This window comes from Periplaneta americana, chromosome 10, assembly GCF_040183065.1.
Source record: "Periplaneta americana isolate PAMFEO1 chromosome 10, P.americana_PAMFEO1_priV1, whole genome shotgun sequence".
Classification (NCBI taxonomy): domain Eukaryota; kingdom Metazoa; phylum Arthropoda; class Insecta; order Blattodea; family Blattidae; genus Periplaneta; species Periplaneta americana.
Window position 1 is genome coordinate 178,964,942 of NC_091126.1, and position 26,356 is coordinate 178,991,297.

At 34.9% G+C, this 26,356-nt stretch overlaps 1 protein-coding gene across 16 annotated transcripts in view; it reads left to right on the forward strand.

The window, feature by feature from the left end:
• PMCA (plasma membrane calcium-transporting ATPase 3) overlaps window positions 1-26,356 on the forward strand; it is an 805,979-nt gene that overhangs the window by 645,863 nt on the left and 133,760 nt on the right. For 15 of the 16 annotated variants that reach the window (XM_069838528.1, XM_069838532.1, XM_069838529.1 and 12 more), the window contains 4 exons: window positions 5,524-5,701; window positions 9,743-9,934; window positions 24,335-24,567; window positions 24,736-24,871. In XM_069838528.1, the coding sequence (XP_069694629.1) occupies window positions 5,545-5,701; window positions 9,743-9,934; window positions 24,335-24,567; window positions 24,736-24,871 (718 nt within the window). In that variant the 5' untranslated portion in view covers window positions 5,524-5,544. Of the gene's footprint in view, window positions 1-5,523; window positions 5,702-9,742; window positions 9,935-20,468; window positions 20,600-24,334; window positions 24,568-24,735; window positions 24,872-26,356 lie in introns of those variants that run through there. The other variant, XM_069838537.1, reaches the window with a different exon arrangement.

The following is a 26,356-nucleotide window of genomic DNA, read 5'->3' on the forward strand; positions in this document are numbered from 1 at the left end:
CCAAAATTCGATGTGCATTCGACACTCATATGGTAAAAATTACACCAATAACAAATTTAAAATGACATTACCTAGTGTATAACACAACACTCACCTGTCAAAGTAACACAAATGGAGACCCAAACTCGTCTCCCTCGCTCCCTCACTCGCAGACATTACTCCACACTGAACATAAGTAGATTCATTTCCCCTTCCCCCATTTTCAACCGTTGCTTTCGTGGCTGTGTGGTCTAAAGCGTTGCTCGTTACACATAGCGTGCGTTCTGAATTTCGGAATGCAAATTCGGCAGATCGAATCCCAGTGTAAGTGAAGAAATAAGACGGGGACTCCTACTTCCTAGTGGAGGGGATAGTGGGCGGAGCCTCTCTGTTCTTTCAGATTTTTCCATCTGACCTGACATAATCTAACATCTCAATACCACACATCTAACCAAAGCTAATCTAACCTGTTACATAAAGGTACGGTCACACGTCGCTACTTTTGCTGCGCAACTTTTGTACTGCAGCTGCAAAAGTTGCGTGTCGTGTTCACACGTAAGCCAAAAGTAGCGCACTGCACGCTACTTTTCGTGCTGCGCAACCCGAGTGCTGCAAAAGTTGCAATTGGAGGTTGCGAGTCTGTTCACACACAAGGCGCTACTTTTGCAGCCGCAGTCATGCTGCAGGTTTCCATCTCCATGTTGACTTCTCGATATACATTTTGTGGTTATGTTAGCATTATTAATAAACTCATGCGAAAGCTTACCGGTACTTATCATTTTTTTTTCTTTTCTGTCCTAACTTGTATTAAGAAATTGGCTTTATTTTTACTATAAAGGTTTTAAAAACGCCTATATACTTAAATGATAACCAACAGCATATTCACGTAATCAATGTTGGCAACCCTCCTGTTTGAAACTGCGCTACGGAAAATTAAAAAAAAAAAAAAAAAAAATGAATTATATCGTCAGCAAATATACTCAGGATGTGTTGTACATTTAGTATCTGTTACAAATAATTTATTTTCATAACATCCAACATTAAAATATATCCAAACAATAAAAGTATCATTGGCACATTTGGATGGCAACACTGGTCGCAACCGCAGCAAAAGTTTCAACAAAACCGATATCAAAAATGCTGCGGCTGCAACCCTGGGAACCCTGTTCACACGTCGCTACTTCTAAGCTGTGCGCAGCATGAAAAAGTAGCGGGCAGCAGGTTCGGCAGCCGCTGCTTTTCGGGTTGCACCGTTGTTCACACGTCACAGTACGAAAGTTGCGCAGTTTTTTGTACTGCAGCGCTGCAAAAGTAGCGACGTGTGACCGTACCTTAATACACACCTAATTAACCTTACCTAAGGCCCGTAACACACTTGAAGAGTTTTCGCTAGCGAGAAATGTGTTGCGAGAAAGAGGCGAAGAGCCTTCCTCCACACACTTGGCGAGTTATCGCTATCACAGATCACACCTCGCTATGATCATCTATGCACTGCCTTCTTGCAGAAAGCATTTATCTGATTATAGTAATGACTCGTTGGGGGAAATATTATTATAGGTTATGTATTTACGTATATTGTCGTACTTCACAAATTACGTACGAACGCTATGTTGAATTCTTAGTATTCAGATGTTGAGGAAATGGAGTTACATGAACATATTTTGTTCATGAAAAGAATAAGTAGGCCTAAAATTAAAGCCAGAAATATCTGAAAATCACATTGTATCTTACGAAAATAAGGGCGGGTTTTGGACACTGGTTTCGATTTCAATGATGATAGGTTTAGGCGTTATTTCAGGTTCAATGGACCCGTTTTTTTTTTTTTTTTTTTTTTTTTTTTTTTTTTTTTTTTTTTTTTTCCATTCATGATATGATAGAGATTTCTTTGCTATATTCTGATTAAAATTACGTAAACTGTTAAGACATAATATAGATACATTATTTCAAATGTCTAATCAATACAATTAAATCTCGTCAAAATAAAATATAGCCCTATTTATTTTCAGATAATCTGATATTTGTCTCCAGATTTCTTCTTTAAGTTTCGTGTTTTTATAGTTTTCATCCCGTGTATCATATAAATAGGCCTACGGGTGACATTGTACAAGTTCGATAAGTTTCTAACTGCAATTATCAGCCATCTTTCCTCATTTTCAAATAAGAACAATACAGTTCATCGCCACCTGTGATATCTTTTTATACATTCAGTCGTCATAAAGAGTATAAATGTCAAACATCTTTGATAAATGTTTTTGCCTCGAGCGAGAATCTCTTCCAGTGTGTGGACGTCCATTTGAATCCATGTTATCAATTTTTTAATTTTCTCGCAACACATTTCTCCCTGGCGAAAACTCTGCAAGAGTGTTACGGGCCTAAGGCCGTATCGTATTATCGTAATACACTGCTGTCTTAAATTGACTGAGCATATTGGGGATTAAATTAATGGCTTTCCAAAAACGAGCAAAATTGTATTGAACTTTTTTGTTTGAAATATCTCTAAGAATAACCCCTAAAATTGACGTTACTTATGGTTCACTCTGTATACCCTACTTCCACCTCCCTCCTGTTCCCCAGCATTCTCTCCATGATCTCCTCATCTACTCCCTTCTCTCGTTTTTACCCCTGTGTTCACCACTCTGCCCCTTTTTGCCCCTGACCCCCTTCTTGTCTCTTTCCTTTCCTCTCACCACCCTGTGCAGGAATAGAAATATAAATTGTTGATCATTAAATGTGACAGTTAAAAATTTTGCTTCTATTTCATACACATTTGTGGCACTAAGTAATCATATCAAGCTTCCCCACAATACTGGATGTGATTCCTCTTCATCCTTTAGTATCGTCTTCCTTCTGTTTTAAGAATAATTTGGTAAATTTTGTTTCTGTATGTTTTGGTTCATTTTGGTGAAAATTTTGTAAATTCTAAATAATAAATTCATGAGGTATTCTGGATGTTTTGGGATCCAATGCATTTTCTTTATTTATATAATCTTCAGACTTAATATATGAAATTGTGAACAGAATACTGTGACCCATTTTCAAGTTGTACACCACTTTGGTGGGCCACTCTGTACATGATGTGTATCTGTTGAGAGTTACGTCATGTGCTAGGGTGTGCGTAGTGTGGGGAATGGGTATTTCAACCAACTTCTTCAGAAATATTTTTGATCTGTTACTTAATGTCGGATTGGCTTCATTCTGAAGAAAATTGCGGATGTGCAGTTGTTGCTTAGCATATGTAAACCAGAAATATTGCATGCTACTTGATCTGGAGAGTAGTGTGGTTGTGGTAGCACTCTGATAGATTTTTTGCTATATCATCACCTATAATGATGAATGTGTCAGCTGTTGATGATGAAGGGTGAAACTATTGAAGATACCTGTACATAGGGCCAAATATTGATGATGAAAGGGGCTAACTAGTGATGGTGAATGGGGCTAACCATTGATGTTGAAGAGATACAATTATTAGTGAGGATATGGGCAGCTACAGTATGTTGGTGGTAGTTGTTTAAGTATGCAACAGTTCTTGATTGTAAATAAAGTGAACTTCTTTCATCACTATCTTGCATCCCATAAGAAAATTATAAAAAGAAACAGATTAAAGTATGATTTGTTTGCTGGTATCATGTAAGTGTAAGAGTGATATGACTGCCAGTTTTGGTATGATAATCTGAAGTTGTCTAGCTGGCAGATTGTCAAGATTATGACGTATTCTTTCTCTTCCTTGTTGCTGCCTGTTGACCTGAGACTTCAGCTGTAATAATAGTCAATTGGAAAGCGGGGCTATGTACCAATTAAGTGAATTGGATGAATTGCAATCATTTTTGTTACTTTGTGAAGGGAAGGGAGCCCATCGAAATGTGGCATTAAGGTTTGAATGGAAAACTATGTAAATAATGCAACTGAGACTGTTCACATTATAGTACTCGTTATTTACTTTGAGTAGCTATTAAAGACATAAGTGTATCCCACTTACCTTAAAATTAAGAACAATAAGTAGCTGTGAAATTTAGAAGTACTTATGTTTATAGGCCTAATGATTCATTTCCCCTATTCTTAGTACAGTTGAATACATGGAACTGATTTACAGTATACTTCTTGGTAATACTAATGAATACTAAGATAACGGTTATCAGCACAGTGCACCCTCGGGCTAGTCTCTCTCTCTCTCTCTCTCTCTCTCTCTCTCTCTCTCTTCCTACACGTAAGAGATACACTAGCGTGCATCCATGGCTGCTGGCGGGTACGCTTATTCCCTCTCCCTTCTGCATGACTGTTTATGTTTACGTACCCATTTCAGCGAGTGCTAACAACCACTGATCTAAGCCAAAGTGATAAATTGTCTTAAATGTAAAACCACATTAATCCTTTGGAATATGAAATCTGCTGTTGGTTTATGGCATTTGGAAAATATTTTTTGAACACAAATTCATATTTAACATTGATGGGTTTAAAATATCTTTAACTCAGGAGTACACATTTAATCGAATTGAATTCAAGAAACAATTTGGACTTAAGTGCACATAAATCTTACACATAGTCGAATTCTTTTGTAAATAAGTTTGACCCATGTGAAATAAAGAAAACTAATATTCATAAAATTTTCATTTACTATACTGCGTGTTCAGTTCAAAGTGTGTCATGGCTCGCTGTATGCCGCCATGTGGCTAGTCGATGAGCCTAGAGAATTCAATCTTTCTACACTTCCGCAGAGGCGTATTACCTATGTGCCAGAGAAGTTGCCTAGCAAGTACGGCATTCATTCCGAAGAGTACTTACCGATACTTATGGTACGCCTATAGTGGCAGGAATGTGAACTGTTTGGAAACACGTACTGAGGTGAGTTTTTTTCTTACTGTCGGGATATGGGGAGAGGGTTAAGACGATTACTTACGTATTTGTTGACATTAACTTAGACGGTCAACATGGACACGGAGCATTTGATTTGTACTGTGGAATGTTGCCGTAACCTACGCAACCGATGATAACAAATACCCTGCATATGACTTGCCCGTGCAAAACACAATTTGAAAGAAGTTATGGTAGCACACAGACTTTACAGACAGCCATCTGTTGCTATGACGTTCAAGTTATACCATACACGTTTTCAAGTTCAGATTGAACGCCTTGATTAATAGGCAACTTCTCTGACATAAAAGCTGAAAGTCTCTTCAAATCGCTGACTCACAACAGTGACGTCATGACACACTTTGAAATGAACACCCAGTATAACTTACATTATTTTCATTTTTACTTGCATTTGTTTTGTTTTGTTGTTGTTTTTTTTTTTTCATTTTATTTCTTGCTGAACATCTAAACAAGCTTGCATTATATTTTTATCTCATATTAGCAAATTCCACTACTGTGAATTGAAAATTGGTTGATAAGAATTTGTCATTCTGGAAGAGTTGAATAGATTCTAAATTGAGTTAGTAAAGTAAATAAATTTACTATCTGTAACAGCTCTGCAGGTATTTTCATGAAATATTAAGAAGTCTGCATTTTTTGATCTCATCTAATGAGTAACTGTCTCTTTGTTTACAGTAAATACGTTTTGTTCGTGTAATGGCGACGATAGATGGGCGGCCAGCGCAGTATGGCATCACCCTCAAACAGCTTCGGGAGCTCATGGAGACCCGAGGCCGTGAGGGGGTAGCAAAAATACAAGAATATGGCGGTGTTCAAGAAATATGCAGAAAATTGTACACATCTCCTAGTGAAGGTATTCTTGCACACCTTATTAATTATACAACTAAGCAGTAATCAGTGAGATCATTTTAGAACGTTAGACATATTTTCATTGTCAACGTAATTTCCTTTCATTCCATTGCATATGTCCCATTATTGGCCGCAAAAAGAAATAAAAAGTATATGTACAAGATTAAAAAAAAGAGCAGTCAGTACTTCGAGAGATGGTAGTATTTATCAAAACAAGAAAACAAATTCTAATAATCATTGGTAGAAAAAAGAATATTTTGAAAGATATGAGTACTTTGTCAACATCATAGGAGAAGCTCGGTGATTTCCATTCATTGTAATGCATCCTTGGTGTCGGTCAACTCTGCTTAAAGTGTCCTTTTCAAGGGCTTGTGAAAATATTTTTGAGAAAGAGAAATTGATCATCTTTAATCAGTTCTGGAAAGATAAGAACTAGGAGCCAAAATAGATGGATAATGAGGGTTTAAAAAGGGTGTGTCAGCAGCTATGACTATTTGGGCCCTTATCAATAACATAAAACACATAAGCTAAAAACCGAAGGATCTAAGAAGGTATACATGGCAAATCATGTAAAATCTGCACAGCCTGAAAGAAAATACACAAATAACTTTATTCTCGTGGGAGTTGCACGTAGATTAATATTTTAACTGTAACCACTCGCAAGATCGCAGTCTGTAAAAAATGTTTCGTTGAACTGTTGTTTGGGAGGAATTCCAAGTATTACCTGGGTAAAAGCAGTGCTTTTGGAATGAAAAGATCCAGATAATTTAAAATTTACACCCAGACAGGTAATGAATGAAAGTAAAACTAAATGTTTGAACCTTTCAAGGGGAAGTGGAGGACAAAAATTAATAACATTTCTTGATGCCCCTAAACTTCCCTCATATTATTTTAGAACTAAGTGCTTTTTGATCAAGAAATAACTTCGATTACCTAATTGTTCAGCATACACATTCAAGAATGTTCTTGTAAAGCAGCAAGAACTTGTCAAAGAGAACATTCAGGATGTGTTTTAGAAGAAGAGTATGCCAAACTAAAAGGGCAAGTGTGCTACATGGACAAAATTTGAAATTAGTGAAAACTCGAAGAATAATATTCTGTCCATGTTCAGAAGGAAGGGGGGGGGGGAAAGCCAATATTTATTTACTTATGGCTTTTAAGGAACCTGGAGGTTCATTCCCGCCCTCACATAAGCTCGCCATCGGTCCATATCCTTAGCAAAATTAATCCAGTCCCTACCACCATATCTCACCTCTCTCAAATCCATTTTAATATTATCCTCCCATCTACGTCTCGACCTCCCCAAAGGTCTTATTCCCTCTGGCCTCCCAACTAACACTCTATATGCATTTCTGGATTCACTCATACATGCTACATGCCCTACCTATCTCATATGTCTGGATTTAATGTTCCTAATTATGTTAGGTGAAGAATAAAATACATGCAATTCTGTGTTGGGCAATAGAAAAAAAAAGTTTACAGCTAAAGAAGTGAAATGCACATTGCTTTAAATGGATTTTTAACTTAAAATCAGCTGTTATAATGCTAAATTTTGCTATCGTATCTTCCAAGAAAGAGGAAGAACGTAACTACATAGTTTTGATGGTTTTACTTACTGAGTTGGTGAAATTCAAAATGATGAATGCCTTGCTGAGCATTAGTTACAAATAGAGATGCTAGATTTTGCAATTTTTGCGGGGTTTTCCATAATTTAGAGAACTTACCATTTCTCAATTTAAGATATAAGTTTCCCTTTTCAAGTTGAAGTTCGATTTGAGCAGCTTTAATTTTGCACGTTTGCTAAGATCATATGGCTAATCGATTGTAACATTGTAAGTTAGTTCTGTGCATTGAACTCTAGGGTGCGAGTAATCTTTTGATAAAGATCTCTTGGTCATTTTCATTTCATTCATTGTATTCCATAGATTTTACATTAGCATTGAAGCTTTAAAATGTAGAACAAGACAAAATTTTACAAGATTGCAATTTTTTGCCGAGATGAAGTGAGGTGAGGCCGCGGATTCGACATAGATTACCTGGCATTTGCCTTATGGTTGGGGAAAACCTCGGAAAATACCAAAACAGGTAATCAGATCAAACGTGGATCTAACCCAAACCGAAGTCTGCTGACTGAACTACGTTGGTGGCTCTACAAAAAGAATATACAGTACATAGCAATCAGATGATTAAATTTACAAATCTAAACAAATATTCATCAGTTGAGCTATAAAATATGATACGTAGCAAGTAAGTTCATTCAATTTAAAAAGCATAAACAATTCAATCAGATGAGATATAAAAAAATTGTCAATATATATCATGCAAATTACTTCAAATTACAAACATAAATAATTTATCAGTCAAGTTGTAAAAAAATGTACAGTACATAGTAAACAGATTAATTCCATTTACAAGCATACTTTGTTAATCTGTACAAAATTGTACTGTTCATATCGAGTAGATTAGTTCAATTTATAAGCATAAACAATTCGTCTGTTGAACTATACAGACTATTACAAGTTAAAAAAAAAAATAATCAGCTGTCTAGCTTCATTTTTGTGGGAGTTGACACATTTTGTAAATGACAAAGAGTAAGAAAAATGAAAAGTCCACAAAAGCATGTGAAGTAAACCGACACGTGTGTTTTCATCTGTTATTGAAAATGTTGAACTCACCATGTCTTGAGGATGTGATAAGTTTAAAAAAACGGACAAATTTACAACTGACAGGGTAAATATTTTTTTCTCAAAAAGTAATTGCAAAAATATGAAAAGCATGTATCATATTTTATATACACCTATCGGGAATAAATTTAATATAAATAAAAAATATATATGTAAACTTTGAAAATTGGAACAATTATATTTCATTATTGAAAAAAAAAGTTATAAGTAAACTAATTGGAATATCAAACTGGAGATTTGTGTATTGCATGTTCTCATTATAAGAAATATGTGGTAAAAGTTTCAGATTAATAGAAGCAAAAAGGTACAAGTTAGAAATTTCACGGATCCATAGCCTTAATGAAAAATGTGTGGTGAAATATAAAAAACTTTGTTCAGAAATCAAATTCGTGCACCTTGTAACCATACAGTGAAAACTCGCAAACCTCAAAATCTGCGTAATTTTCACTGGTGAAATGTTGTGTGCCACAAAAATATAAAATTAATATAAAGTAATGATCTCGAAATGGAATTGTATGTTCAAGGAAACAAAACTGCATATACTCATGTCAGTTTTTGTGCATTTAGGTAAATTGTCATTTTAAACTGATTTTTTTTTCTGCTTCTGTAAAATAAGTTACGAGGATTTACATCGTAAAGGACGACATTTCATAAAATAATGCAAGTAAGCCAATTTAAGGGTGTTCATATTGCCAATAGAAGATGATGATAATTTAATGCATAACAAGCAGAACTCAATTTAAGGAGCGACATTTCTCTGTGCATTCTAGTTCAAGATGTTATCCATGTTCAAGAAATTTTGTCTTTTAACATTCGGTTTCTCTTTCTCATATTTGCCAATGATTTAATGTACAAACTTAAAACCCTTGGTTATTATCCATACAGTGGCATTTCGCGGAGATTGATCATGGAGGGACTTGGTTACAAAAAAAGAAATCTGTCAAATAAGACGTCAGAGTCTGTGGCAAATATACTTACCAAAAATATGTTCTTGCCTTATTTGAATTTATTGAACCAAACGAGTAAACAGAGGGAATGATGATGATTATTTTTATTATTATTATTATTATATTATTATTATTATTATTATTATTATTATTATTATTATTATTATTATTTCATTTTGTCATCGCAGCAACTCTTGAGCATGCAGTACTGCAATACTGTTCTGAGTTTGTAAACTGTTACTGAGATTAATTTTACTTCATAACCTACGATCAATCATCCATGTGTCTGCCTGGAGGAAAATATTTACATTAAAAATTGTTATAGTTGCGATGTGATATTTTGTAAAGTTTCTAGTAAAATCTGAATGAATGATCGCATTATTTGTTAATTATTTGTTGACGTTTCTATTTCAGGTCTTAGTGGGTCAAAGGTAGACATAGAGCATAGAAGAGATACTTTCGGATCTAACACCATACCTCCAAAACCACCAAAAACGTTCCTACAACTTGTTTGGGAAGCACTGCAAGATGTGACCCTCATTATTTTAGAAATAGCAGCAGTTATATCCTTGGCATTAGCTTTTTATCCCGATGATAGTTCTTCAGGTAAGAAGTAATCATGATTTATTATTATTAAAAATATATTAGTAATTTTAAATTAAAATTATTGAAAGGCTACATTATTTCAAAGTGTTATGTTAACTTGGTGAAATTTATATCTCGTCATATATTTGGAGGAATGTGAATTATTACTGTGGCTAGACTTAATTACATAAACATTTCAAAATATGTATTATTAAATATATTATCTGGAATTGAAGACTCCAAAAAAGATCACTTCATTATTCAACAACCTTGACAACATACACATACATTATTTTCCATTATGACTTGAATTGTCTAATAAAATTCAGATATTAGTTTGCTGAATATTTATTGCTTTATGGTTATATTCAAATAGATATTTCTGTTCTTAATACGTGCTTTTTGTAATCATATGTAGAGACAGATCTTTGTAGTATATTTGGTAATAACCTTGATATGTGGACTTGCAGTAATCGTGAGTCGGTGGCTTATTTCTCAGTCTCTCTTGAATATTAGTATAAACTTATTCCCCTCCCCCCTGCACATTTTCAGTCATAATGCGCATTCTCTCCCCTTCCCCCCCTTTCTTTCTCGGTTGTTGCTTACTCACGGGGTCGTACAGTTAAGACGTACTTACAATATATAAAGGCGGGGGGGGGGGGAACTTGCATTGTAAACATAGCAGTCAACATTTGTGTGCCTATGTACAACAGCAACTAAGGTAGCAGGAGAAGCTAAATTCTTTGTCGCTGATATAAAGAGTATCCCTGGTAGAGTGCAGTTGTAGCTGCTCACGCATTATATGCAGACGTAAAAGCAGGAAATAGAGATTTGTAGGCCTATACTGATCTAATTAGGTGCGATGCAGTGCAGTGTGTTTTCATTGTTTATGAATTTGATATTTTTAGTAAACTTCATATATTTTTGTATTGAATAATTTATTTGTTGTAGTTCTATTAAGTACTAAGTGGAGGAATTGTCGTTGAAAATGCCATAGAAAATTCCTGAATTCTGCATTCCCTGTTAAAAGAGCAGTATACATACATATAGTTTGGCAAAATTTAGAGCAACTGGATCTGTCTTGGATAAAAAAATGGTTAGATATTGGCAATTTTTTTATCTGTACTTATAGTCGTTCTACCTAGATCATATTATGCACAACTGGGAATGAGCTGTGATATTGTACCTATTATTCCGTGGTAATGGGGACCAATCTGGCATTCGCCTTTATTTCACTGAAAATTAGTTCTATTCAATTGAAGAAAGCTATGGAAAAACCTCTGCCAGATTGGTCGGCACTGGGGTTCGAACCTTGGACCTCTGGAATGCGAGTCTCAAATAATCTGTCTGAGTCATCTCGCTTGCTTAATGGCAAGTTTTATCTGAGAAGAAGTTGGATGAAATTTGTACTAAATTAGAGACTCGTCGTAGAAACTCATTGCAGTGTTTAGCACAACCTATGGGAGTGTCAAAAAAACTTCAGTTCATAATGTAATAAAATTTCTTTGATTAAAGCCATACAACATTTATGTAGTTCACAAGCAAGCACCACTAGGACCACCAGGCCTTGAAAAAAATTTTAGTGGTTTCAATAATGTGTTCATGATGAATTAGTTCATCTCTTGTCATTAGAGTGTTGAGAATTTGCATCAAACGTTTGAAGTCCCTCTCCAGGACTTAACATTTGGGCATGTTATATGAGGAGTGTTCTCAGGATTATTGCATTATTTTCGTATGATGCGATTAACTTAGATATGCAAGGTAAATATTGACCCCCCCCCCCTTCTTGCTGAACTGACATAGGAAGAAAGAAAGAACACACACAAAAGGCAATGTCCAAATGTGTAAAAACTTCTAATGACCGCAGTTTGTCGAGTCTTGTGATCGAGTAGTAGCCTCCAAAATTTTCTGATTTGAATCGTTTGTTTTTTTTTTTTTTTTTTTATATCTCTTTGGAAAGCTTTGAAGAGAGAGTGCATGAAAATAATCCCCATATCCCTGTTGTACTTAAAGAAAGTATTGGAAGAGAAATTCGTAACATTTCACACCTGGTTTCTAGGAACATCCAAAGATGTACACATTTCTATTTCAAGCATGAATGCACAGTAAAATCAGGCTTAACTGGTGACAGTAACACCTCTGTAACGGACAAATGTCGTGCAAGTTGTGTAGCTTAGGGATATTGTAAAACACCCACATTGTTTTTCTACAATAATAAAAATGTTAAATACAAAATTCTACTTGCATATAGCTTTCATTAAAAATTAAGTTATCATTTTGTAATTAATTTTGTATCAATTAGATCAAATTATATAACAGAATGGTTTATTATACAAAGGAAAGTAAATACCGTTACATAACCTATTACACTATTATAGGTGCACACTGCAGATTGTGTTTAAATTCTCTTGATCAATCTATACTTTGTCTTGAATGTAGCCTTTTATGTGAAGTTTATACCTCGTGATGCCTGCTAGTAATATTTGTAAATATTGAAGTATACAAACTATCACCATAACCATTTAGTGCTGGAAAATCATAATTCTAGTCATTAAAATTGATATCAATATTGACGTAACAATTACATGATTACTGTCACAACGTATGCCACAGTCATCATTCTGTGATGACCCTTAGAGTTTGAGGGAATTATTTCCAATTATAACCACGAAGATTGCAAGTTGAAGGTCGTAATGAGGAAACTATCTCTCTAGACTAGAATACTAGGAAGTAATTGGCCTATTGCATTCCATCTAATGAATAACATAAGTGGAACTAACATTGCTAATTTAATATACATACATATTACATACATGTTGTCCCAAGAGGAATGTAGAATACTTCAGGTTAATTTAGTTTGGGTAAAACTAGATCGATTTCATCCTATATATGTATGTCCGAAAATGGCTGGGCAGAAATTGATGGAAGAAATATTGTAATATCTTGCGGTTCCATGTACTATTCTTGATGTGCTAGCAGCATAGCAGATGGATATTTCGAGCAACTTGTGTAAATTGCAACTTATATTACTGGTATTGTATTATTATTACCTAGTTGTATCAAAATCTGTGGAATAATGTAACTGTATTGTATTAGTGTAACATACTCATACTCTAATACAGACTGTACTGATGGAGCTTCCAAGCATTTTATGTTTACTGTATTTTGTTCCTGTTGTTATTCAGTTGGTATACTTATTTCGGAGGCTTCTAGTTTTAAGGTCAGCATTCCTGAAGCTGTGGTATGATTCACAAAACCTGTAAGAAGAGTAACCTCAGTAATTAATGTTGTGTAGTTATTTTATTTTATTATTTAGGTACTTTGTGCTTTATGTGAAATTAATTTTTTTAGAATGACACAAGATACAGTATTTTCAATAATGTATGATAATATCACATTGTTCTGAACGTGAAAATGCATGTTTACTGCCTCTTCACTTAAATGTTTGCCCATAAATATGTTCTGAATCATTAGACTTTGGACATATGTGTGTGTCGTTAAATCGGTTTAGTTTACCCCAGACTACATTACCTCGAATTGTTTTACATACCTTCAGTGTATAGTGTAGAGAATAACTATAAGTTGTAGATTTCCGGGTTTCTGCCTCATCATCTCGGCAGAAGCCTGGAAACCTACAACCTATGAACACAGACCGTGAAAACCTACCCCAACACAAAGGATAACTATACTTGGAGCAATATAAGAAGTTCTAAATGTAGAATAGTACATCGAAAATATAATAAGGACAGTACAAAATAAAAAAAAACGAAATCAACAGTTATAAACAAATAGAATGAAGTATAAAAAAATTGCATTGTTATGTTCCAACTTTACTGACTTGTTATGTTCATTTTTTCTTGGTCTAATCTTCCGGATCTTGCAGAATCAGGTAATAAGGTCTTCACTTATTGAACATTATGTACTTAGAGGCAAATATACTCTGAAATTCAATTAATTTTTTAACAAGTAGAAGCCATTGATCTGATTCCGCAGTAGATGATAGAGACCCTATCCTCGTCAAAGAGTGACTGCTGTCTTCCAAAATAACCTTCACAGGTGATCTAGTCAAATAGGGGGGTTAAACGTTTGGAGGCTGGGGTAGATGGGATGAGAGATCTGGGAATAGAAACTATAGAAGAGGTCTCCAACTATTAACAACTTTTTACTCCATAGTCATTGCCACCATCATATCTACCATTGATATTGTCATTGCCACTGCCACCATCACTATTTCTAAACCTGCAGCTTCAGTGTAGATCAGGAGAAAGATGTTATGGTTTTGTGCAGCATGTGATAGTTATAATCTTAAATACTTTGGAATTTTGAATGTATAATAATAAAATGAGTATTCAGTTTGTCTTGGTGACATTTCAAGTGTTCTTTAGCCATGTAGCTGCAAATTTCTTGTATTACGTAAGTGGCATTTACTCTAATTAAAACAAAATATCAAGAAATAATTAAGTTGATGTACATTTTAGAATCTTAAAGGTACTTCAGCATTATGAAAAATGAGATTTACATTTAATTTTGTCATGTATTGTCTTGTTATATTTCAACTTTATTGATTTGTGATGTTCATTTTTTTTTTCTTGGTCTTATCATCCGGATCTTGCAGAGACAGGTAATAAAGATTTCACTTACTAAATGTTGTATATGTCCTTAGAGGCAAATAGGCTCTCAAATTTAATTAGTTCTGCACAAATAGAAAAACAAAAGATGAATAGTGGATGGAAATTTGATTCCGTCCAGTTAATTGAGTATAGTTGATCATTAAATTACTATTCAAGGTTTACAAGCAAAGAAATAAGTTAAATTGACAATAAATCTTTCTTTCTTCTAAACTGAGTGCGTAGACCTAAACACGACCTTTTGTTTGTTGGCGATCTGCACTATTACACTATGCAGTTTCTTCTGTAATACATGTGATTGACAGTAAATTGGAATATGATCTTTTAGCATATACAAAATCATTAAAGGCAGGAAGTTAGGAAGTGTATGATCCACTATGCTCTTGAATTTGATATTAAATATTCATGAAGTATTATGCATTAAATTGTATGCTTATTTACTTATTTAATTCTTAAGCCTTGGCAGTATCTGCTCCAATACACATCTCTTTAACAGGTGTCTCCATTGAAATGTGATGACCATTGAAGGACTGATGTTTATTCATTATTAATTTGTGTGCGTGCGTGCGTGGGTGTGTATTATATATGAAGAAACTACTTATTCCTTAGTATGTTTGTTCTTTATGTTCGTCTGATGTGACATTGGATCTTAATAAGCACTGTAGGTGTTATGGCTATGGGAATTCTTGAGCAGTGTTCTGTAATAGTACTAGTAATAATATTAATAAGTTAATGAACATCTATTTTTTCACATGTTCTCCAAAACAATACATAGTAGGCCTATAACTGCATCATGATTATGAAAAATAATTTTCATATATAATATTATTTGTGAGGGGATGTTCATTAATAATCTCAGCACTGTATACAATGCATAGGAATAAACTCTGAGTGCTTTTATGTTTACCTGTTCCATCGTTTGTATCTTTTGCACTCTGAATTGTAAGCCTCAAGAAATGCTAAATTTTCAGTGATATGTGCAAAATCGAAGCTTTCAGACAAATTTCGCCGGGCATGAGAAAGATTTTGTACTGGTAAGATATTCAGTACAATTTGACATCAAATTTACTTCTTATTAGTAGTGAAAATCCAAGATTTTATTTAGGCATACAGCATATTCAATTTGTTAAAAAAAAATAGTAGTAATTAATTCCGTACAAATTACAGGTGTTGAGAAGTGAGAAAGTAAGAGAGAATAGATTTAAAACATAGCGCTGCTATTTGTAACGTCAATAAGGAGTTGTAGCATTATGAGTATTATTGAACATGTAAGCATTAATAATTTGTTTGAATAACTGTTCGATCAAGGTAATTGGTTTGTGGTACTGGTGGAAAATCGATCATTGTTTCTCGATACTTGCATAAGAAACCATGCATAATCTGAAATATCCTTTTAATTTTTAATATAATATTTGAAAGGCTGAGTGTTAAGTTATCATCATAATGATGTTTTACAGTGTCCAAGGACATCATCCTGCACCAATTTTCAGGATTCCATTCTTCTCTATTTTCCCATGCCCCATTTTCTAATCTTCTCTCTCATTGTTCTCTTTGTGCTCATGTCAATTTTGGTCTTCCCTTTTTCTTTTTTCCCCGATGGAATTCGTTCATACACCTTCTTTGGCAACCTGTCTTCTGTCATCCTCTTTGTATGACCAAACTATCTTATTTGTTTTGTTGTGGTGTAACGTACAAGTGATCCTTGCACTTTCATTTTTCTCTTATAACAGTATCCCTAATTTTGTCCCTCCTTGATACTCTTGCCGATTTCAGTCTGAAAGCCATTTTTGTAGAATGTAGTCTTGCTACTGTCCTTGACTTCAAATGCAAGTATTGTGCTTTTAACAATTCAATTATGCTAGTCTCCAATCAGGCACCTTCCCAGGTGGCGTATAGGGGAATGTTCATCAGATGTAGCAGGTACTAGGAAAATAAAATACCTGGGACAGACCAAAACCACGACTGGTGCCTTACAGTATGATATTAATTATCAATGGCTAGAGGAAGGAAACCTTGATCAAAAATCACCTAGTCTTCCAGGTTGGGGGTTGATGCAACGGGCCAGCTCCCCGCTTATCAGAAAGAAAATTAAAATGCTAAAAGACCCATTGAGGAACAGTGTTCAGTTATTATTGGAAGAAAATGTTCAATTATAAATGGAAATGGTATAATTGTCCCTGCGAGTACCGGTATGAGATTGACCTTGGTCTCGTGCAATGTAGGCACTGTAGATAATATAGCTGTCTACTAATGTCATTCATTCATAGTTTTCAGCCCAAGGACAGGTCTTTCACTGCAAACCCAGCATTCTCAAATATTTACTACTTTTTGCCTTCCTCTTAGTCTCCACACATGATCAATGCATCTTAATGTTGTCTATCATCTCCTACCCCGAACTTTTCTTCCGTTCATCATAACTTCTAGTGCATACTTCAGTAGGCAGTTTCTTCATAGTGACTTAGCCAATTCCTTTTTCTCTTCATCAATTTGAACATTGTTCTTTCTTCACCCATTCTACACCCCTTACTAACGTATCTGATGGAATTTAGTACTGATAACTATAGAGTTCTACCAATACTCTATTTTCTCCAGTCATGGTACCTTGTAATATGAAGTAAACAAAATTTCTTGATGGTGTGAGTATGGTTCCGTTTATTAAGGGTATATTGAATTCAATTCATGTGGAACATAAAATGCAAAATCTACAAAGCTCAATGTATGCTATGATATTACATTCGTATTCATATGGTTTGCTGAGAGAAAAACAAAATACACCATCATTTAAAATTAATTAATCAATTAAGGCCCGGAGAATTTACTTAAAATTATTTTAAAAAAAAAGTAGTTTATGTTCCTCATTGTGTATATCATCTAACAGCATTACTTAGTACTAAAAATAATTTTTTTTTTCCCAGATTGAGAGAGATCTGAGGGAATTTTCTTCAAATTATCCCTCCTGCTACCAAGTTTTATTACAACTTACTAATACCAAGGGGGGGGGGGGTAATACAATTACCCAATCAAAATCATATACCAATCTTTGTTAAGAATTTGGAATATTTAACAATTTGTATTATTGACTGTAGACCTTCAGAAAATGTAAAAGTATAAAATAATCGCCATATTTAAAAAAATACAGAGTGGTTAAAAAGTTCTGTTCCATATTGCTGAAAACGTATACCAACATTATAAAACTTCAGATGTGTTACTGGTGATAGTATAAGATAACATAGTGGTATACGGCAATAAATTTATTGTATACCAATATGTTGCCTCACTTTCACTTCTAGACGAACTCCTCAAAGTTTTGACATGGTAGGCAACACAGCTATAAGCTGTGAATGTCACAGTACCATAATATAAATTGGAAATCATTTCAGTTATTTGTTGAAATTTAAATATTGGAATACAGTCTATACAACCATGAACATCTTCAAAAGTTTTGTTTATAATAAAATAATTTTTAAAATCTATAAAAACTTATAAAAATAAATAAATACATAAATCCAATAAAACTAAATTTAATTCTTTGTTGAAATTTAAATATTCCAACACCACCTATATTACAATGGTAATCTCGGAAAAAAAAAGTCCACTAATAATTATTTCTAACAAAATCGCTTTTAGAATAACCATAACACACGCAAACACAAAAAAAAAAATGAAAACCAAAGTCATGATAATATAAATAACATGAATAGTGACATAAATAACAGGAAAAAAATAATTTGAAATCAGACAAATTTATAAATTAAGAAAATTAAGCTACAGATTGAGTTTAATATCCTGGAATATTCATGACAGACTATGAAGGGGTGTAACAAGATCACCTCACATGAATAAAGCGAGTTACTTCTTAATGTAAATGGATTATTTATGTTATTCTTAATTCAAAATGTTAGTAGACATATAACAGACAAATACAAGGAATTTAAAAAATAAATATGGACAAAAATGGAAACAATACTCAAAAATCATCAGTGGGGTAATCCTATTACCCCTCTTGGTAGCAGGAGGGTTAAGTTAACAATGGCATGCCAAAATTTAAACGAAATGGGTGAAATATTTCCTAGGTTGTGTTATATAGAAAGCAATATTCTCTGTTATCACTAGGGAATGGATTGCTAGGTGGTAGAAACGAGAGATTTAGGACTTTATAAAATCCAATGTAGAGCTTTAGGAGTTTACATATATATATAAAATTAACAATTAATAATTTTAATTTTAGTAAATATTCCATTTTAGGTGGAATTCATGTACAAAGAACTGGTGCTGACAATGTGTACTACTGAACTGAAGCCTCAAGTTCTATCAGTGAAAGAGACTGATTGCTGATTGGTCAGTTCAGTTTCACAGAACGGGGGTGCATTAACTTTAAAACTAATTTGTAAACTCTTGCATAACCTGAACAACCTAACACCCTTTTTATGCTAGGATGGACTTTTTCGAACTAACTTTGTTCCAGGAAATTAGGTGAAATCTCCTTTCCTTCACTTCTAAGACCAATCTGGAACGAACTTGTCAGACCAGTGTTTGTAATATGTGTGTGTGTTTTTTTTTAAGTAGAATTTTGTGGTTTTTGAGCCTTCTTGCACTTTAGTACTGGTATTTTTATTTTAAATATACGCAAAATACTAAAAAGACCCTTTTCAGGGATGAACATAGTTTTTAGGCAGTTATAGGAGTTTTAGGTCCTGCAGAATTTTAGCAGGGGTATGAGATATCTGAATAACATAGCAAACAAAAATAGGTATGGAACTAGAAATCCTTTTCCTAATTATCACAGAATATTGGAATTCGTAGATCATTTGAATTTATATGTTCATAAGTACAAAACTTTAAAGCATGCGGCACGGTAAGTTCTGGAATGGAATATCACCTAGGCATAGTCACTACACTGTATTTACTTGACTCTTGTCAGAATGTAATAAACACTACTGGGTCATAACTTGGACAGTTTTTACAGTTATGAAAAAATTAAAACGTACCGGTACTTAATAAGAAATTCTTTGAAATTAAAAAAAAATATATATATTTTTTGTAATTTCTCGACTTACTGTTATATTGATTTAATTAAAATAAAATGCCTTGGTGTAAACAAAAGAATAAAAAACTAGATTCTGGCTGATAGGTACATCTAATAACAGGCAGTACGTCTTGCTTGACGATGTGTGTCAGAAGAAGAACAATTGTTTGTATACATCTGATGTCTGATTAGTATAAACTAGTCTGCGATGTATACAAGGAAGGTAAAAAAGAACTGGCTACCCTATCTCATCTCCTGGCCTAGTTGCCTCATGAGTGATTCCTTCTTACTGGTGTCACTTGTGAAGTTCAAACCTGTCTTCGGACACCTTGGGATGCTTGAAATTGTGAAATTCATATGTATAATTTACACGGACATTCATACAAACTCGGATGTTGTTTTTAAACAAATTAAATCGGAATTGAGAAAAGTGTAATTCTTATTTCATGTTTTATGTGTACAGAGAATTATATCGAGTTGTATTTTTTTTTTAGAGTGAGAGATTGGATTTGAACTAAAGAGAATTTCGAGTTGAACTAGACAGATTAGAGGTACTGCCATGGTTCAGTCGGTCAGTCCGTCATTAGAAGTGCAATTCCATGTTTTTGGGGTTATAAGTCCTAACTGTTGTGTCTTTTTAAAAAGTTTGGAGATGTGGCTGCTAAGATCCATTTTCTTGTACTTGTATGGTTTGGGAATCTCATTTCCAGCAGGCACCAAACGTCGGCCATGTCTCGAATCCAGGACCTCGTAAGCTAGATGGAGTTGCAATTCCGACCGAGCCATGGCAGCCCCACGCACAGTGCGCAAGTTAAGGAGTAGCGTAGGCAGATTTGCATGGTTGTATATAACAGTGTTGTGAAGCTCACAAAGGGAAGCTGAGCGACTTTACAGAGCTGACAGTTCACATATGTTTGTAGCAGGCTGTGCTAAATTTTCGGTAGCAGTTGACACTCTGATCTTGGCAATTAACCTCTTTCATGTTTGTTTATTTTTATGGATTGCCATCTTCAGACGGTAACAACATCGATGGTAAATACGTTAGCTTCTGGGTGTTATGTAGACTTTGGTGTAGCCACTTCCTCCATGCTCGCTCGCTCGCTCACTCTGATGTTATTACATGTCAAATCTGTAGCATCTCCCAAGTGTCTTTGTTTGGTGCATCCAGGCAATGAATTTCTGTAACCACTGTTTCCAGCAGGTGAAGGTCCTGGTGATTAAGTGAAGAGAAGTGTTGTTGAATACGATGTTTCTTTCTTTCTTTCTTTTTTTTTTTCTTCCTTCCAAAATTGTCATGTTCTTTTGAGATGTGTGTCCAGTGGGTGGGAGGGTGGATGTGTGTTTGTATAGTGTGTATCAGTGTGCATGTGACCCTCATTGTGAACATTAATAAATAAACACAGATGTAGAAAGTGCAGAGCTTTTATATTGTTAGCATTACACTTCTTACTGGCTTAAAATTTGGATTGATTCTTCCAGGGTTCGATTTGTTAGGAGAGCCTCCATGCCCATACTATTTCCTTTTAACACTATGATGTAATCAATCCTTCATTCCTGGCATGGAAGTAAACCCTTCAGTATCAGACATGATGTCAGTCTTCCCTCTACACATAACAAATTGAGCCCCGGGTCTTTTGCAATTTGAAGTATGTTTGGTGTCTGTGTCGTGGCAATAGCTTACCAACAGTGGGATTTACAGTATGTCATGAAATGTTAATAAACAAAATTGAGTACAATCTCGTACATATTTGCAGTGTAACACTCCCTTCTGCTTTTCTTTCAGCTGCAATCACCTTTAAAAAGTAAAATGTTGTATGGTATTACTTTCATTTTGCTTTGCAAGTACATTCACTTTCTCATATTACTACAGAGTTAAATGTAATATATGAGCACATTTTAGTTGGAATTTCGGAACATTTCAAACATCATTTGGGTTCTCGTACTTGGTACATCCTGTGGAATTCTTTATACAGAGTGAAAGGGAACATATTACGTTAATTCGCATGGCTTATTACGAGCAAATATTTCTGTTACGACCAGTAATTATTGAGAATATTAGTTTTTCGATAGAAATTAAATGCAGTATGTAGTAGTGCTGAAGAATGTAAATAACAGCTCATACTACTTCGCTTGGGTGGCCGGGTAGCTCAGTTGGTAGAGCAACTGGCTACGGACTGGAAGGTCCGGGGTTTGATCCCAAGTGGTGACGGGATTTTTCTCGTTGCCAAACTTCCAGAACGGCCCCGAGGTTCACTCAGCCTCCTATAAAAAATTGAGTACTGGGTCTTTCCCGGGAATAAAAGGCGGTCAGAGCATGGTGCCGACCACACCACCTCATTCTAGTGCCGAGGCCATGGAAAGCATGGGGCTCTAACTCCATGCCCCCCCCCCCAAGTGCCTTCATGGCGTGTGACTGGGATACCTTTACCTTTACTACTTCGCTTGAACAACTTGCAGACTAAAGCATTGTTCGTTTTCCTTTCATGGCCACAATAAAACAGTTAAAGAATGAAATTTGTTCTTTCTTTTTAGGCAATTAATCGAAACCAATGTGTCAAAAACCTCTCAGACTTGTCATTTTGGTGCTACGAGTTGATAAGTGATGTGAAGAGTTTGTGTTCAGACTCTGCTACCTGAATGTAGTGATGTGGAAAAATGTTTAGAGATGTAGTTCGAACTGCCTTGTGTTTAACTGAATGACCTGTCTAATAAGCTAAAAAATGCCAAGAGTTTGTCAAATAATTGCTGCAACTTCAAGAATGCGAGCAACCAGCTCTCATGCCTTATCTGTTGGGGCCTGATGAACCTGACATTTCATATCCCCCACACAAAGAAATCCATAGGAGTTAAGTCGACTGATCGAGGTGGCCATGATACTGACCCACCGCTGTCAATCCAACAATTGTGGAAAGTAGCATTTAGGTGGTTCCTGACACAAATATCAGTGTGCAGAGGCACCATCATGCTGAAACCATAGTTGTTCTCCGATGTCCAGGGAGAATATTCTCTGAGAGTTCTGGTAGTAATTCACGAAGAAATAAGATATTTTCTGCCACAGAGAGTGTTGGGCATCTGGTAAGACGCAACCAGATGGTCATGTACAATCCCAGCCCACATATTTATTGCACGTATTTGTTGATGTCGACTTAAACAATGCGTAAGGGTTTTCAAAGTCCCAAACATGACTGTTATGGCTATTGAAAATCCCCTTCAGTTGGGAAGTCAGGGATAGCAGTCATTTGCTGCAGAAACCATTGGGAAAACTACATGTGCCAGGGAAAGTCATCAACTGACAAATGTTGTACCCTCTCAACACAAATTGAGGCATTGGCATTGCTAAAAGATTGCAAAATTACCTTTCTCAGCAATTTGACTAGGAAGTGGTCTGGTAGAAGCCAAGCAACCTACCCTTTTAGGACACCTACCAGCAAAATGGTGCATCTGTCAGACGTTTGTTACATAAAGATATTTATTTTTACTCCCTCTATCATCCCTGAAATCTTGTAAACAAACATGTTTAGATGGCTGAGTTTACTCTACCAAAGCTCAGTGACATGCATTTCTTGTATGGAGTGATACAAAGCAACAGCAAAACAGTAGGGCACATTTATGCAACATTAAACAACATTGGTTTCAGCATGATGGTGCTCCTGCACATTTTGATATTCATGTCAGTAACCACGCCGAATTGACATGTTTGAGATGTTTTTGTCACATAAAAATGTTTGTTTTTACTGGGTCTATCATCCCTGAAACGTTGTAAACAAACTTTTGACACACTATATAACATGTTGTATAAGACCTTGGGAGCAAATTGCTAGATGATCGAATTTATTTTGCATTGAATGGATTTTGGGTGTCCTTTTCCCATTACTTGTATTATGAGGTCCATAAAAAGCACATAATCAAATTAAATGCATATGAGAAAGTATGTGCAATGTAGCAGTTTTCACAATTCTTTTGACTTAATATCCATGTATAGACTTCACTTTCAGAAGTGCTTTGCTTTTGTTCCACAGAGAGCTTTCCTTCAAATAAACTGTACACTTATAGCTATTTACTCCAAAGACGTGATGTCACTCTGACTGATAGGTTGCTGGGTCAGGCTTACTTGTGTTCTAAATGTCTGCACAGTAAGCTGTTGCCATAGCATAGTAGCGTGTCTCTTCCCCACACTGCACATTCTTGTGATAGCATTGCACTGGGGCAGCATGCCTAGAAAAGCATGCATTAATGTGCTAAGTTGTAATGTCTCTTCCTCATATTAGGCGAAGTGTTTGTACACTTCAACACTAGCATGATTCTTCAATGAGTATAAAATATAGGAGGAGAGATGCTATTCATTTTATGAATAATTTAATTTTCACTAGACAAAATATTAAAATTAAAATCAGAATTACCTGAAAATGTAAATCTTGAACAGTTTTGTCTTGCGTCAGGACTGAGGTTGCTTTGAAATTCTTTTCAGTTCTGTATTGCTCTTGCATGTTGCAAAGAGGGGGGATTAAGCTTATTGAATACAAGGAGTTAAGATTATTTAATCTAGAATTATGCAATGATTAATTACAAGTTTTTTCCTTGTTAACAATATATAGCAGCTCTGCTATTTATTAATTTGTTTGGAACGTGGGTGTGAGTGCATAAACATGTGACGAATTTAAATATTTTACTGTGTTCAACTTGGTTATTGAATATTCTTGCAAGGGATTAGGATATGGTAGTGTTAATGCAGTCAAAGTAATTCATGAGATTGATTTTGATTTCCAGGCGGGCCAAAGGTCGATGAAGATGAAGGGAAACACGGTTGGATAGAAGGATTGGCTATTCTCATATCAGTAATAGTCGTCGTCATTGTAACTGCGTTCAATGATTACACCAAGGAAAGACAGTTCCGAGGACTTCAGAGTAGAATCGAAGGAGAACACAAGTTCTCAGTCATGCGAGCTGGGGAGGTGAAGCAAATCTCAGTTGGAGACATCGTGGTAGGGGATATATGTCAAGTGAGTACCTTACCATGAAACTTTAATGTTAGTTCAGTTATGGGGAACAATTCTTAATATGCTTTTATTTATCTATGTATTTTAAAGGTGATTGTCCATTGTTCATGATTTCTGAGTTAACAAAAACTTCTGTCATTTGAACTACACTTGATCTTTGTTCTTCCATAGGTTAAATATGGTGATTTATTGCCAGCAGATGGAATTGTAATTCAAAGTAATGACCTAAAAGTAGATGAATCGTCATTGACTGGTGAATCAGATCATGTGAAAAAGGGAGAGAATTTTGATCCTATGCTTCTTTCGGGTAAGATTATAAACATGAAAAAAATTAGTTACAAATGATGTTTGTTAATTTTTGTGTAAAATTTGTAATTGTTTCACTAATGTTCTTACCAACACATGTACTGAAAATGACCTGTTGTAAAGAGCATGCGAAGATTATGTATTGTGCATTCACTATAAGATTGTTGATGTGGTCTAAAAATGAACTATGATATCATGTGTTAAATTGAAGTTGGTGTGTATTGGCAAATCAAGACTGATCATTATATCAGACCTACACAATTGAGTCAGACATGTAAAAAAAAGTTGACTGAAATATTTATTGGCATGCATGAAACCATGTTGTATGTACATATAAGTGTTATAATTTCCAAGAAGACGAATGTTCTTTTACTAGAGCAGTACAAAGAAAGTTGTGCATTGGCCTTCATTTTTACTAGTGAAATCTCCATATAACGATTGATATAACAATAATACTCTTTATAACATTGTATTGTAGTTCTGGCATTAATATTCCATTACTGTAATGTAAAATTGCTCTCAATTTTACTATACTCTTAACAATGATGAACCCTACCATTATTATGCTTAGTTTCTGTAACATATTTTTCTCCCTATTCTTATTAGTATTATTGCTGTTGTCATCATTGTCATACGCTATGAAAACTCTTGGCTGCTGTGTTTACAATATAATACCACTGCACCTTGTCCTGACAAACAATTTTCCAGTTGTCATAAATGTCTAAAATTTTTAAATCCTCTTTCAGATTGTCCAAATATCCAAGCCTAGATCTTCCCAATGGCCTTTTCTCCCTATACTGCGATAAAATACGTCGAGGAAAAGTAAATTACGAACTACCACTGTCATTTAAATAGTGGACACAACTTCTTCAACATTGACCATCCTGCCACCACCAGCTAAAACGTTTTGTTCCTGCAACTCCATCCACAACAGCTCTGAAACTTACAAACACTATTTACCAACTGAGTGTAATGATGCATGGAACTTCTATTCTGCCATGCACAGTGTAGTTGGCTGGCCATGACCAGTGTGTTTCCAGTGTGCTTCTTTAGTCTGTTGTGTTTAAAATTACGTTGTTAAATTTTTATCAGTTCTGTAGAGTTTCTTGTTTCACACATCTCCATCTTACAGCCATCATATCACAGGTTTCTCCAAGCTAATTAGGCAACAGAAATTAGCTGTAATAGATGTGGAGTGTTCCTAGTTTTCCAGAAGAACATTTAGTGACTCTTGACGCAGTAAAGTCATTTTCCTCTCTCTATAAAAAATAACGTAAACAGACCGTCATTTCTGGCTTCTTCAAAGAAGACTAAAAATAAAATTTAGGAGACTCTTGTTGTTTCATGGTTTCTGTTACTAAAATGTAAAAATGTGTTCACCCAAAGAGGACATAAAGTGATTAGACATATAATGCATAGGATCAGTACTACACTGTATTGTATTTTATGCTCGACCATGCCGAAATGTAGTAATTATACACCTGGT